The sequence below is a fragment of the Oncorhynchus mykiss genome, chromosome 28 (assembly GCF_057628025.1).
Source record: "Oncorhynchus mykiss isolate SJ-2025 chromosome 28, ASM5762802v1, whole genome shotgun sequence".
NCBI lineage: Eukaryota > Metazoa > Chordata > Actinopteri > Salmoniformes > Salmonidae > Oncorhynchus > Oncorhynchus mykiss.
Window position 1 is genome coordinate 29,384,822 of NC_143049.1, and position 12,961 is coordinate 29,397,782.

At 43.3% G+C, this 12,961-nt stretch overlaps 1 protein-coding gene across 3 annotated transcripts in view; it reads left to right on the forward strand.

Moving 5' to 3' along the window:
- LOC110508851 (phospholipid phosphatase-related protein type 4) overlaps nucleotides 1-12,961 on the forward strand; it is a 34,567-nt gene that overhangs the window by 13,698 nt on the left and 7,908 nt on the right. For all 3 annotated transcript variants that reach the window (XM_090224972.1, XM_036966703.2, XM_090224973.1), the window contains exons 5-6: nucleotides 3,669-3,726; nucleotides 5,428-5,601. In XM_090224972.1, the coding sequence (XP_090081098.1) occupies nucleotides 3,669-3,726; nucleotides 5,428-5,601 (232 nt within the window). The remainder of the gene's footprint in view (nucleotides 1-3,668; nucleotides 3,727-5,427; nucleotides 5,602-12,961) is intronic.

Consider the following 12,961-nt stretch of genomic DNA (forward strand, 5'->3'; position numbering starts at 1 on the left):
ATAAAATATCTGCAAAAACACTACAGTCCACAAAAACACTGAAAGACTATAGTAAATACTAGTATTTAATTTGCATATACCATGCTCATTCCACTCTCCCATATCCCAATTTGTGCCATCCGTAGATGAGAAGCCTGCATGCCAAGTATAGACAATATATTGTGTTCCCTACAGGTTATAGAAAAGAGCAGAAGCTATGAACTATCCATTCAGAACAATTGTTTATGGAAGATTTGCTCTTTTTGTATTTCTTCACTAGGTTTCCTCAAGGAGAAAGCACCCCCCTCACTTCTATGCCGAAGATAATAAAACAAAAACACTAGTAAATACTACAGTAATGTCCCCAAAAACACTAAAGTAAATAGCACAGTATACTGTACTACAGTCCGCAAAAACACAACAATAAATACTACAGCATACTACAGTCCGCAAAACACTATAGTAAATATTACAGTATACTAAAGTGTGCAAAAACACGACAGTCATTTCTATAACATACACTACAATTTCTTTAACTACAGTACTTATACTATAGTAAACTGTAATACTACAGTATACTACAGTAAATATTGTAGACTTCATTCTGCAAAAAAAACTAAAGTGAATACTAAAGCATGAGGGGTGACGTGGAAACGACGTTGATTCAACCAATTTTTGCCCGGTGGGATGTTACAAAATGCTCATTAGCAATGTTAACAACAGCGTAATGTTAACAACAGCGTAATGTTAACAACAGTGTAATGTTAACAACAGTGTAATGTTAATAACAGTGTAATATTAACAACAGTGTAATGTTAACAACAGCGTAATGTTAACAACAGTGTAATGTTAATAACAGTGTAATGTTAATAACAGCGTAATGTTAATAACAGCGTAATGTTAATAACAGCGTAATGTTAATAACAGTGTAATGTTAACAACAGCGTAATGTTACTAACAGCGTAATGTTAATAACAGCGTAATGTTAACAACAGTGTAATGTTAACAACAGCGTAATGTTAACAACAGTGTAATGTTAATAACAGCGTAATGTTAACAGCGGCGTAATGTTAATAGCAGTGTAATGTTAACAACAGCGTAATGTTAACAACATCGTAATGTTAACAACAGTGTAATGTTAACAACAGTGTAATGTTAACAACAGTGTAATGTTAATAACAGCGTAATGTTAATAGCCGTGTAATGTTAACAACAGTATAGTACTTATACTATAGTAAACTGTAATACTACAGTATACTACAGTAAATATTGTAGACTTCATTCTGCAAAAAAAACTAAAGTGAATACTAAAGCATGAGGGGTGACGTGGAAACGACGTTGATTCAACCAATTTTTGCCCGGTGGGATGTTACAAAATGCTCATTAGCAATGTTAACAACAGCGTAATGTTAACAACAGCGTAATGTTAACAACAGCGTAATGTTAACAACAGCGTAATGTTAACAACAGTGTAATGTTAACAACAGAGTAATGTTAACAACAGTGTAATGTTAACAACATCGTAATGTTAACAACAGTGTAATGTTAACAACAGTGTAATGTTAACAACAGCATAATGTTAATAGCAGTGTAATGTTAACAACAGTGTAATGTTAACAACAGCGTAATGTTAGCAAAAGCGTAATGTTAATAACAGCGTAATGTTAATAGCAGTGTAATTTTAACAACAGTGTAATGTTAATAACAGTGTAATGTTAACAGCAGCGTAATGTTAATAGCAGTGTAATGTTAACAACAGCGTAATGTTAACAACATCGTAATGTTAACAACAGTGTAATGTTAACAACAGCGTAATGTTAACAACATTGTAATGTTAATAACAGCGTAATGTTAATAGCCGTGTAATGTTAACAACAGTGTAATGTTAACAACAGTGTAATGTTAATAACAGCGTAATGTTAACAACAGCGTAATGTTAACAACAGTGTAATGTTAATAACAGTGTAATGTTAATAACAGCGTAATGTTAACAACAGCATAATGTTAACAACAGTGTAATGTTAATAACAGTGTAATGTTAACAACAGCGTAATGTTAACAACAGTGTAATGTTACTAATAGTGTAATGTTAACAACAGTGTAATGTTAATAACATTGTAATGTTAACAACAGCGTAATGTTAACAACAACGTAATGTTAACAGCAGTGTAATGTTAATAACAGTGTAATGTTAACAACAGTGTAATGTTAATAACAGTGTAATGTTAATAACAGCGTAATGTTAATAACAGTGTAATGTTAACAACAGCGTAATGTTAACAACAGCATAATGTTAACAACAGTGTAATGTTAATAACAGTGTAATGTTAACAACAGTGTAATGTTAACAACAGCGTAATGTTAACAACAGTGTAATGTTAATAACAGTGTAATGTTAACAACAGCGTAATGTTACTAACAGCGTAATGTTAATAACAGCGTAATGTTAACAACAGTGTAATGTTAACAACAGCGTAATGTTAACAACAGTGTAATGTTAATAACAGTGTAATGTTAATAACAGCGTAATGTTAATAACAGCGTAATGTTAATAACAGCGTAATGTTAACAACAGTGTAATGTTAACAACAGCGTAATGTTAACAACAGTGTAATGTTAATAACAGTGTAATGTTAATAACAGCGTAATGTTACTAACAGCATAATGTTAATAACAGCGTAATGTTAATAACAGTGTAATGTTAATAACAGTGTAATGTTAATAACAGTGTAATGTTAACAACAGTGTCATGTTAATAACAGCGCTAGCTTGCAGAAAAACACCCAGAGTAGCCTCTACCTCAGGAGTGACTCACTACCAGTCTCAGAGACATTAGTTTGTTAAAGGCACTTAATGTCTCCACTCTCTACCAAGTCACTGGCTTAACCTAATGAATACTGTGTCTGACTCACTGAACAATGTAGCAGTCCTAGCTACGGTCTGCTGGTACCGCAATGAGAAGAGAGCGAGGAAAACTGAAGATGGTGTTTCTACAACCCACTCAGTTCATCCCCCGTGCACTTACGAAACAGGGAATGTTGTGGCAGACCTGCCTGCACCCACACACAGCCCAGGCAGCTGAGCGTTTCACAGCTATCATTTTCAGATCTTACCACGGCTGTCACTTCCTGTTACTCATCAATATGTGGAAAATGTACTGTGTGTCTTCTATTCTGTCCAGCCTCTCATGAAGGGAAGTTGGCCTGTTAACATTTGCCCTAACTACGGCATCGATATTAGAAAGTCCCTCAGTTGTCAGACAAAACTCGCTTTTAAGTTCTTTAAGGGTGCTGTTTTTGTATTGTACAAATGATGTAGGGTTTGGAAAACTCTAGTAGACAAGTGGGTCTGGACCATAGACAAATGGTGGCTACAGCACAGCCCTGAAATCAGATTGGCTGTCATTTTATTATTAAAGTACATAAAGGGCTATTTGTTGACTTTATTCCTTGCTGGAAAGCTAGCTCAGGCTTGGTATATAACAAAAGCCTGCTATGCGCCTGCTATGCGTATGTGCTAAAACTGCTTATAATATGGTCAGTGATTTCAGGGGCAAATAAAAACCAACTCACTGCTGTGGCAATGCGATCATGGGTTGTACCCTTTACGGTGGATTTCCTTTCAGAGTCTGTCTCACTATCTCTCAAGCAGAAGATTAAAATGTCTGTCTCCCTCCACTGTCGTTCTAGGAAGTCCTTTCCCTCGCAGCATGCTACTCTGGCTGCCTTCGCTGCTGTCTATATCTCTGTAAGTAATCCAGCTACAAGCACACACACACACACACACACACATACTGTAGGGGTACACACGCATACACACACACAGAAACACACACACACACATACCTCCTCTGTCTACTGCCTCACAGCAATCTGGTATAACTGGTTCTCATCAAGTGCACTGGATGCTGCTCTATGATGATTTTCACTGTGCTTCCTGCAGTCAAATAACAAAATCACCCTCTAGAGGCCTCATGGGCATAATTTCAGAATTAAATAACATTATAAAAATAAGAAAACGCAGGAAATCCGGTGTTTATGTCAAACGGTTTTGTTATATTTAATTATTCTGTGATGTACACTACATGGCCAAAAGTATGTGGACACCTGCTCGTCTCATTTCAAAATCATAGGCATTAATATGGAGTTGGTCCCCCTTTTGCTGCTTTAACAGCCTCCACGCTTCTGGGAAGGTTTTCCTCTAGATGTTGGAACATTGCTGCGGGGACTTGCTTCCATTCAGCCACAAGAGCATTAGTGAGGTCGGGCACTGATGTTGGCCGATTAGACCTGGCTCGCAGTCTGCGTTCCAATTCATCCCGAAGGTGTTCGATGAGGTTGAGGTCAGGACTCTGTAGAGGCCAGTCAAGTTCTTCCACACCGATCTCAACAAACCATTTCTATATGGACCTCTCTTTGCGCATTGTCATGCTGAAACAGCAAAGCACCTTCCCCAAACTGTTGCCACAAAGTTGGAAGCACAGAATTGTCTAGAATGTAATTGTATGCTGTAGCGTTAAGATTTCTCTTCGCTTGAATTAAGGGGCCTAGCCCGATCAATGGAAAACAGCTCAAGACCATTGTTCCTCCTCCACCAAATGTTACAGTTGCCACTATGCATTGAGGCAGGTAGCACTCTCCGGTTGAGCCAATGTTGCTTTGAGACGTTTCCACTTCACAATAACAGCACCTAGAGTTGACAGGGGCCATTCTCTAGCAGGGCAGAAATTTGAGAAACTGACTTGCTGGAAAGGTGGCATCCAATGACGAGGCCACGTTGAACGTCACTGAGCTCTTCAGTAAGGCCATTCTACTGCCAATGTTTGTCTATGGAGATTGCATGGCGGTGTGCTCGCTTGTCAGCAATGGGTGTGGCTGAAATAGCCAAATCCACTCATTTGAAGGGGTGTCTACATACATACATTTTATATATATGGTGTATATAAAGTGTAATATTGGGATGCAAACTCAAAATAGAGTACATTTCAACTCTATATCTGACATGGTACAAGCCCATTACCATGTGTGTGAGGTCTATACTTTTTTTTCAAAGTAGATTGGTTTAAGACTACCAAGAAACACTCCATGTGACGCTGATTCAGCCCACTGCAGTAAAAGGTTGTAATGTTTTCCAAAACATGAGTCATCCTTGTAATGATTGAATTGGACTGCAGTCGTAATCCAAATCAAGTTTCGAACAAGGGGCTACCTCCGTTTGAAGTTAAAAGTCCTTTGTTTATAGTATATTGATTCCAGGCCTCTCTACAGACAAGAACAATTTGTTCAGAGTAGAATCCTTAATTAAACTGGATGTACAGTGTCTATAGATAACTGTATAGAAGACAGCTGAATTATTAGCTGTATGCAATCCATACTAGGAAGTCTTTAGTTAGTTAGTTGGTGACTTCCTGATATGGATACCGGAGTGTATCGCTCCTCTCTTCTCCAGATGTACTTCAACGCGACGTTGACAGAATCCTCCAAGCTGCTGAAGCCCCTGTTGGTCTTCTCCTTCATCATGGGTGGCATCATCTGTGGGCTGACCCGCATCATCCAGTTCAAGAACCACGCCATCGACGTCTACTGTGGCTTCCTCATCGGAGGAGGGATCGCCGTCTACCTGGTGAGATGCTCCAGTAGATCTCTAGTAGAGCTACAGATGTCGTATTTAATTTGATCATGCTGTTGTTTCAGGAATTTACCTGAACAGCAGGAAATGCAAATTTGTAGTCCATTTGAGATATAAAAGGCTAATTTTCCCTTAAAAATGTCAGACTTGGCCTCCCGGGTGGTCTAAGGCACCAGAGACTCTGGGTTCGAGCCCAGGCTCAGTCGCAGCCGGCCGCGACCGGGAGATCTATGGGGCGACACACGGCCTAGCGTTGTCCGGGTTAGGGAGGGTTTGGCCGGTAGGGACATCCTTGTCTCATAGCGCACTAGCGACTCATGTGGCGGGCCGGGCGCAGTGCACACTGACCAGGTCGCCAGGTGTACGGTGTTTCCTCCTACACATTGGTGCGGCTGGCTTCCGGGTTGGATGCGCGCTGTGTTAAGCAGCAGTGCGGTTGGGTTGTGTTTCGGAGGACTCTTGACCTGTTGTAGCGATGAGACAAGACAGTAACTCCTAACAATTGGATACCACGAAATTGGGTAATCAGACTTGATTAGCCCTAACAAATATTTTATCAACCCCCCCCAAAAAATTTCCATTAATTATAATTAATTTATAATCTACAGGATTATTTTCCTTTTGTGAGAAACTGGGTAGAGTTTAAGGTACAGCATCTGCAGTACATCTCAAGTAAATCTAGCATATCTCTATTAGATCACTGATCTTCTAGGTCTTGGTCCATGGACACTACCTGGTGATACTATTGTACTATTGTAGATATAGGATGCTCTGCCAGTAGCACCGTAGCCCCTATAAAGGGCACTATGTTTTCTGGTCAAAAGAAGTGCACTATATAGGGGAAATGGTGCCATTTTGGACACATCCCTAGGTTCTTCAGTCCTGGTCCTGGAGACCGACAGGAGGTGCAGGTTTTTGTTCTACTCCATGTTGTAACATACCTCGCTGATTCATCTAGTCAATGAAATAACAGGTCAAATTGATTAATTGAATTAGGTGTGTTAGTACTGGGATAGAACAAAAGCCTGCATACCCAATAGGTTACTAGGACCAGGATTGGAGAGCACTAATCTAAACATTAATCTTATTGAAACCATTCAAACGAAGGAGCTGATCGTGGACTTCGGGAGACAGCAGAGGAAGAACACCCCTATATACATCCACGGGGCCACAGTGCAGTAGGTGAAAAGCTTCAAGTTACTCTGTGTACACTTCACTGACAATCTTAAATGGTCCACCCACAAAGACAGTGTGGTGAAGAAGGTACAACAGCGGCTCTTCAACCTCAGGAGGCTGAAGAAATTCGGCTTGGCCCCTAAGACCCTCACAAACTTCTACTGATGCACCATTGAGAACATCCTGTCGGGCTGAATCACTGCCTGGTACGGCAGCTGCACAGCCTGCATGTGCTGGGCTCTCCAGAGGGTAGTACGGTCTTCCCAACGCATCACCGGGGGCACACTACCTACCCTCCAGGACATCTACAGCACCCGATGTCACAGGAAGGTCAAAAAGATCATCAAGGACATCAACCACCCGAGTCACTGCCTGTTCACCGCGTCATCATCCAGAAGGCGAGGTCAGTACAGGTGCATCAATGTTGGGACCGAGAGACTGAAAAACAGCTTCTATCTCAAGGCCATCAGATTGTTAGATAGACATCAGAACGTGTCTCCTTCCTGAGTGGTATGACATCTGCGTGGTCCCATGGTGTTTATACTTGCATACTATTGTTTGTACTGATGAACGTAGTACCTCCAGGTGTTGGGAAATTGCTCCCAAGGATGAACCAGACTTGTGGAGGTCTACAATATTTTTTCTGAGGTCTTGGCTGATTTCTTTAGATTTTCCCATGATGTCAATCAAAGAGGCACTGAGTTTGAAGGTAGGTGTCACGGTTGTTAGAAGAGACGGACCAAGGCGCAGAGTGATTTGAGTTCCACATATTTTATTTGCAGTGAAACTTAACTAAACAATAAACAAACAACGAAACTTGACTTATGTGGTGCAACAAGCACAAACACAAACAATATCCCACAAATGCAGGTAGGTACAGGGAGACCTTAAGTATGATCCCCAATTAGAGACAACGATAATCAACTGCCTCTAATTGGGAACCATACTAAAACCCAAACATATAAATAATTGACACCCCCTAGTCACGCCCTGACCTACAACACCATAGAGAACCAAGGGCTCTCTATGGTCAGGGCGTGACAGTAGGCCTTGAAATACATCCACAGGTACACCTCCAATTGACTCAAATACTGTCAATTAGCCTTTCAGAAGCTTCTAAAGCCATGACATAATTTTCTGGAATTGTCTAAGCTTTTTAAAGGCACAGTCATCTTAGTGTATGTAAACCTCTGACCCACTGGAATTGTGATATAGTGGATAAGTGAAATAATCTGTCTGTAAACAATTGTTGGAAAAATTACTTGTGTCATGCACAAAGTAGATGTCCTATCCGACTTGCAAAAACTATAGTTTGTTAACAAGGAGGTTGTGGAGTGGTTGAATTTTTTTTTGAATGACTCCAACCTAAGTGTATGTATACTTCCGACTTCAACTGTATATACTGTATTTATACTCCGGACTCCGACATTGCTTGTCCTAATATTATATATTTCTTAATTCCATTTGTGTGTATTGTTGTGAATTGTTAGGTATTACTGCAATTTCGGAGCTAGGAACACAAGCATTTTGCTACACCTGCAATTACATCTGCTAAATTACATTTGATTTGATTTGATTATTCTCTGACATAAGGTGATATAAAATTGTCTGTCTGTATATTGATGGATGTAATGAATAGTGACATGTTTCGCTATCTTGTTTGTTGAGTCCTGTTGCACTTTTGTATAGGGTGTTAGAGATATTCAATTATCTGTATGAATGAGAACAGGATGCTCTAGTTTTGAGCAATATGTTTCATGCTATTATAAACTCAGTAAAAGTCAACTGCGTTTATTTTCAGCAAACTTAACATGTGTAAAATTTGTATGAACATAACAATATTCAACAACTGAGACAAACTGAACAAGTTCCACAGACATGTGACTAACAGAAATGAAATAATGTGTCCCTGAACAAAGGGGGGTTCAAAATCAAAAGTAACAGTCAGTATCTGGTGTGGCCACCAGCTGCATTAAGTACTGCAGTGGATTTCCTCCTCATGGACTGCACCAGATTTGCCAGTTTTTGCTGTGCGATGTTACACCACACTTCCACCAAGGCACCTGCAAGTTCCTGGACATTTCTGGGGGGAATGGCCCTAGCCCTCACCCTCCGATCCAACAGGTCCCAGACGTACTCAATGGGATTGAGATCTGGGCTCTCTCAGTGGCAGAACACTGACATTCCTGTCTTGCAGGAAATCACGTACAGAACGAGCAGTATGGATGGTGGCATTGTCATGCTGGAGGGTCATGTCAGGATGATCCTGCAGGAAGGGTACCACATGAGGGAGGAGGATGTCTTCCCTGTAACGCACAGTGTTGAGATTGCTGTTACACGTGGTCTGCCACTGCGAGGACGATCAGTTGTCCGCCCTGTCTGCCTGTAGCGCTGTCTTAGGCGTCTCACAGTACACACATTGTAATTTATTGCCCTGGCAACATCTGCAGTCCTCATGCCTCGCAGCATGTCTAAGGCACGTTCAGACAGGTGAGAAGGGACCCTGGGCATCTTTCTTTCTGTGTTTTTCGGAGTCAGTAGAAAGGCCTCTTTAGTGTCCTAAGTTTTCATAACTGTGACCTTAATTGCCTACCGTCTGTAAGCTGTTAGTGTCTTAACAATGTTCATTAATTGTTTATGGTTCATTGAACAAGCGTGGGAAACCCTTTATAACAAACCCTTTATAATGAAGATCTGTGAAGTTATTTGGATTTTTACGAATTATCTTTGAAAGACAGGGTCCTGAAAAAGGGACGTTTCTTTTTTTGCTGAGTTTATGACTTTATCAATGTTTGAACATTATTTCAATATTGTAGGCTATATGGTAAGTAGGCAATACGGTAATGGATATGTGAGAAAATGAAATGTGCATTGAATTAGCTTAATGTGCAGATACATAACATGATTACGATTGGGAAAGATACTGTCCATTTCAGCAATGTGCTGTAAAATCCACTTCCATCTTTGACTGTACTGAATCATAGCAAGTTATAAATATCACAGATGCACATCCCACACACACACACCGCCTACACAAACCCATGCAATATCCTCACATTTAATATTCTTCAATCAGAGGTGCTTGAGGCTATGATCGTGCTACTGGTAATTTACCCCAACAGTAATGCAGTTTAGTTTGGACTGCTGCATTCTATCTGACTCAATGACCAAGACAAATCCACTGTCACAATCTTGCAGTCCTCCTGTTGAACTGTCACGACTGCTGCCGAAGTCGTTGCCTCTCCTTGTTCGGGCGGTGCTCGGCGTTCGACGTCACCGGTCTTCTAGCCATCATTGATCCTTTTTTCATTTTCCATTGGTTTTGTCTTGTCTTCCCATACACCTGTTTTCAATCCCATTCATTACCTGTTGTGTATTTAACCCTCTGTTTCCCCTCATGTCTTTGTCAGAGATTGTTTTATTGTCAGTGTAGTGTGATTGTTGTATAGGTGTGCGTCGGGTCCTTGTACCCATGTTTATGTACATTTAGTGTTATGGAGCATACTCCGTGGACTTTATTAAAAGACTCCATTTTACACTCCATTTGACTCTCCTGCGCCTGACTTCCCTGCCACCTATTACATCTACGCTTGACAGAATCTCTGACCCTAATATATGAAGTCAGCAGGAGAGGACACTATGCCCATGGAGCTGGAGGAACGCGTTCAGGTACAAGCTAGGGAGATTGACGTTATCAGCTCCGTCATGGATCACATTGCCATGACAATGGATCGCTGGGAGAGACAGGGAGTTTCTCCAGCGCCACCACCACCACAACCGGAATCTCCCGTGAACGATTTTTCCTCTCCGGAATCGAGGATCCATTTATCCCTACCTACGGGATACAACGGAGATACTGCCGGCTGCCAGGGTTTCCTCCTTAAACTGAACTTGTATCTAGCCACGGCCTCCCCAGTACCATCTGACCGTGAGAAGAGTTACGCCCTCGTCTCATGCCTCACCGGGAAAGCCCTGGAATGGGCCAGCGCTGTGTGTAGTAGGGAGGTTGCGGCGCTGGACCATTTTGAGGAGTTCACCCGCCAATTCCGGATAGTATTCGATCACCCACCTGAAGGCAAAGGAGCGGGTGAGCTTCTCTATCATCTGAGGCAGGAGACGAGGAGTGCACAGGATTTTGCCTTGGAGTTTAGGACCTTGGCTGCCGGCGCTGGATGGAGCGACAGGGCCCTGATCGACCATTACCGTTGTAGTCTACGCGAGGACGTCCGTCGGGAGCTGGCCTGTAGAGACACCACCTCAGGTCATTATGAGTACCTGGTCATGCCATATGGGTTGATGAATGCTCCATCAGTTTTCCAATCATTTGTAGATGAGATCTTCAGGGACCTGCACGGGCAGGGTGTAGTGGTGTATATCGATGATATTCTGATATACTCTGCTACACGCGCCGAGCATGTGTCCCTGGTGCGCAGGGTGCTTGGTCGCCTGTTGGAGCATGATCTATATGTCAAGTCTGAGAAATGCTTGTTTTTCCAACAATCCATCTCCTTCCTAGGGCATCGGATTTCCACTTCAGGAGTGGAGATGGAGAGCGACCGCATTACAGCCGTGCGTAATTGGCCGACTCCAACCACAGTAAAGGAGTTGCAGCGTTTTTTGGGGTTTTCCAATTACTACCGGAGGTTTATCCGGGGTTTTGGTCAGGTGGCAGCTCCCATTACCTCACTGCTAAAGGGGGGCCCGGTGCGCTTGCAGTGGTCGGCTGAGGCGAACAGGGCTTTTGAGCACCTGAAGACTCTATTTACTTCTGCGCCTGTGCTGGCTCATCCGGATCCCTCTTTGCCATTCATAGTGGAGGTGGACGCATCCGAAGCTGGGATAGGAGCAGTGCTCTCTCAGCGTTCGGGTACGCCACTGAAGCTTCGCCCCTGTGCTTTCTTTTCTAAGAAGCTCAGCCCGGCGGAGCGAAACTATGATGTGGGGAACCGGGAGCTGTTAGCTGTCGTAGAAGCTTTGAAGGTGTGGAGGCATTGGCTTGAGGGGGCTAAACACCCTTTTCTCATCTGGACTGACCACCGCAATCTGGAGTATATCCGGCAGGCAAAGAGATTGAATCCTCGCCAGGCAAGGTGGGCCATGTTTTTCACTCGTTTTGTGTTTACTCTTTCTTACAGACCAGGCTCCCAGAACGTTAAGGCAGACGCATTGTCTCGGCTGTATGACACAGAGGAGCGGTCCATGGATCCCACTCCCATACTCCCAGCTTCGTGTTTGGTGGCGCCAGTAGTGTGGGAGCTGGACGCGGACATTGAGCGGGCGTCACGTGCAGAGCCTTCTCCCCCTGAGTGTCCAGCTGGTCGTCTGTACGTTCCGTCTGCTGTACGCGACCGATTGATATATTGGGCTCACACGTCACCCTCCTCTGGTCATCCTGGGATAGGTCGGACGATGCGCTGTCTTGACGGGAGATACTGGTGGCCCACTTTAGCTAAGGACGTGAGGATTTATGTTTCTTCCTGCTCGGTGTGCGCCCAGTGCAAGGCTCCTAGACACCTGCCCAGAGGTAAGCTACAACCTCTACCCGTTCCTCAACGGCCGTGGTCACACCTGTCGGTGGATTTTTTGACCGATCTTCCACCTTCACAGGGTTACACCACGATCCTGGTCGTTGTGGATCGGTTTTCTAAGTCCTGTCGTCTCCTCCCTTTGCCCGGTCTCCCTACGGCCTTACAAACTGCAGAGGCCCTGTTTACACACGTTTTCCGGCACTATGGGGTGCCTGAGGATATAGTGTCTGATCGGGGTCCCCAGTTCACATCAAGGGTCTGGAAGGCGTTCATGGAGCGTCTGGGGATCTCGGTTAGTCTTACCTCAGGTTTTCACCCCGAGAGTAATGGGCAGGTGGAGAGAGTTAACCAGGATGTGGGTAGGTTTCTGCGGTCTTATTGCCAGGATCGGCCGGGGGAGTGGGCGAAGTTCGTGCCCTGGGCAGAGATGGCTCAGAACTCGCTACGTCACTCCTCCACTAACCTTACTCCCTTTCAATGTGTATTAGGGTATCAGCCGGTTCTGGCTCCTTGGCATCAGAGCCAGACCGAGGCCCCTGCGGTGGACAATTGGTTTCGGCACGCTGAGGAGACCTGGGAGGCAGCCCACGTCCACCTTCAGCGTGCAATAAGGCGCCAGAAAATTGGCGCAGACCGTCGCCGCAGTGAGG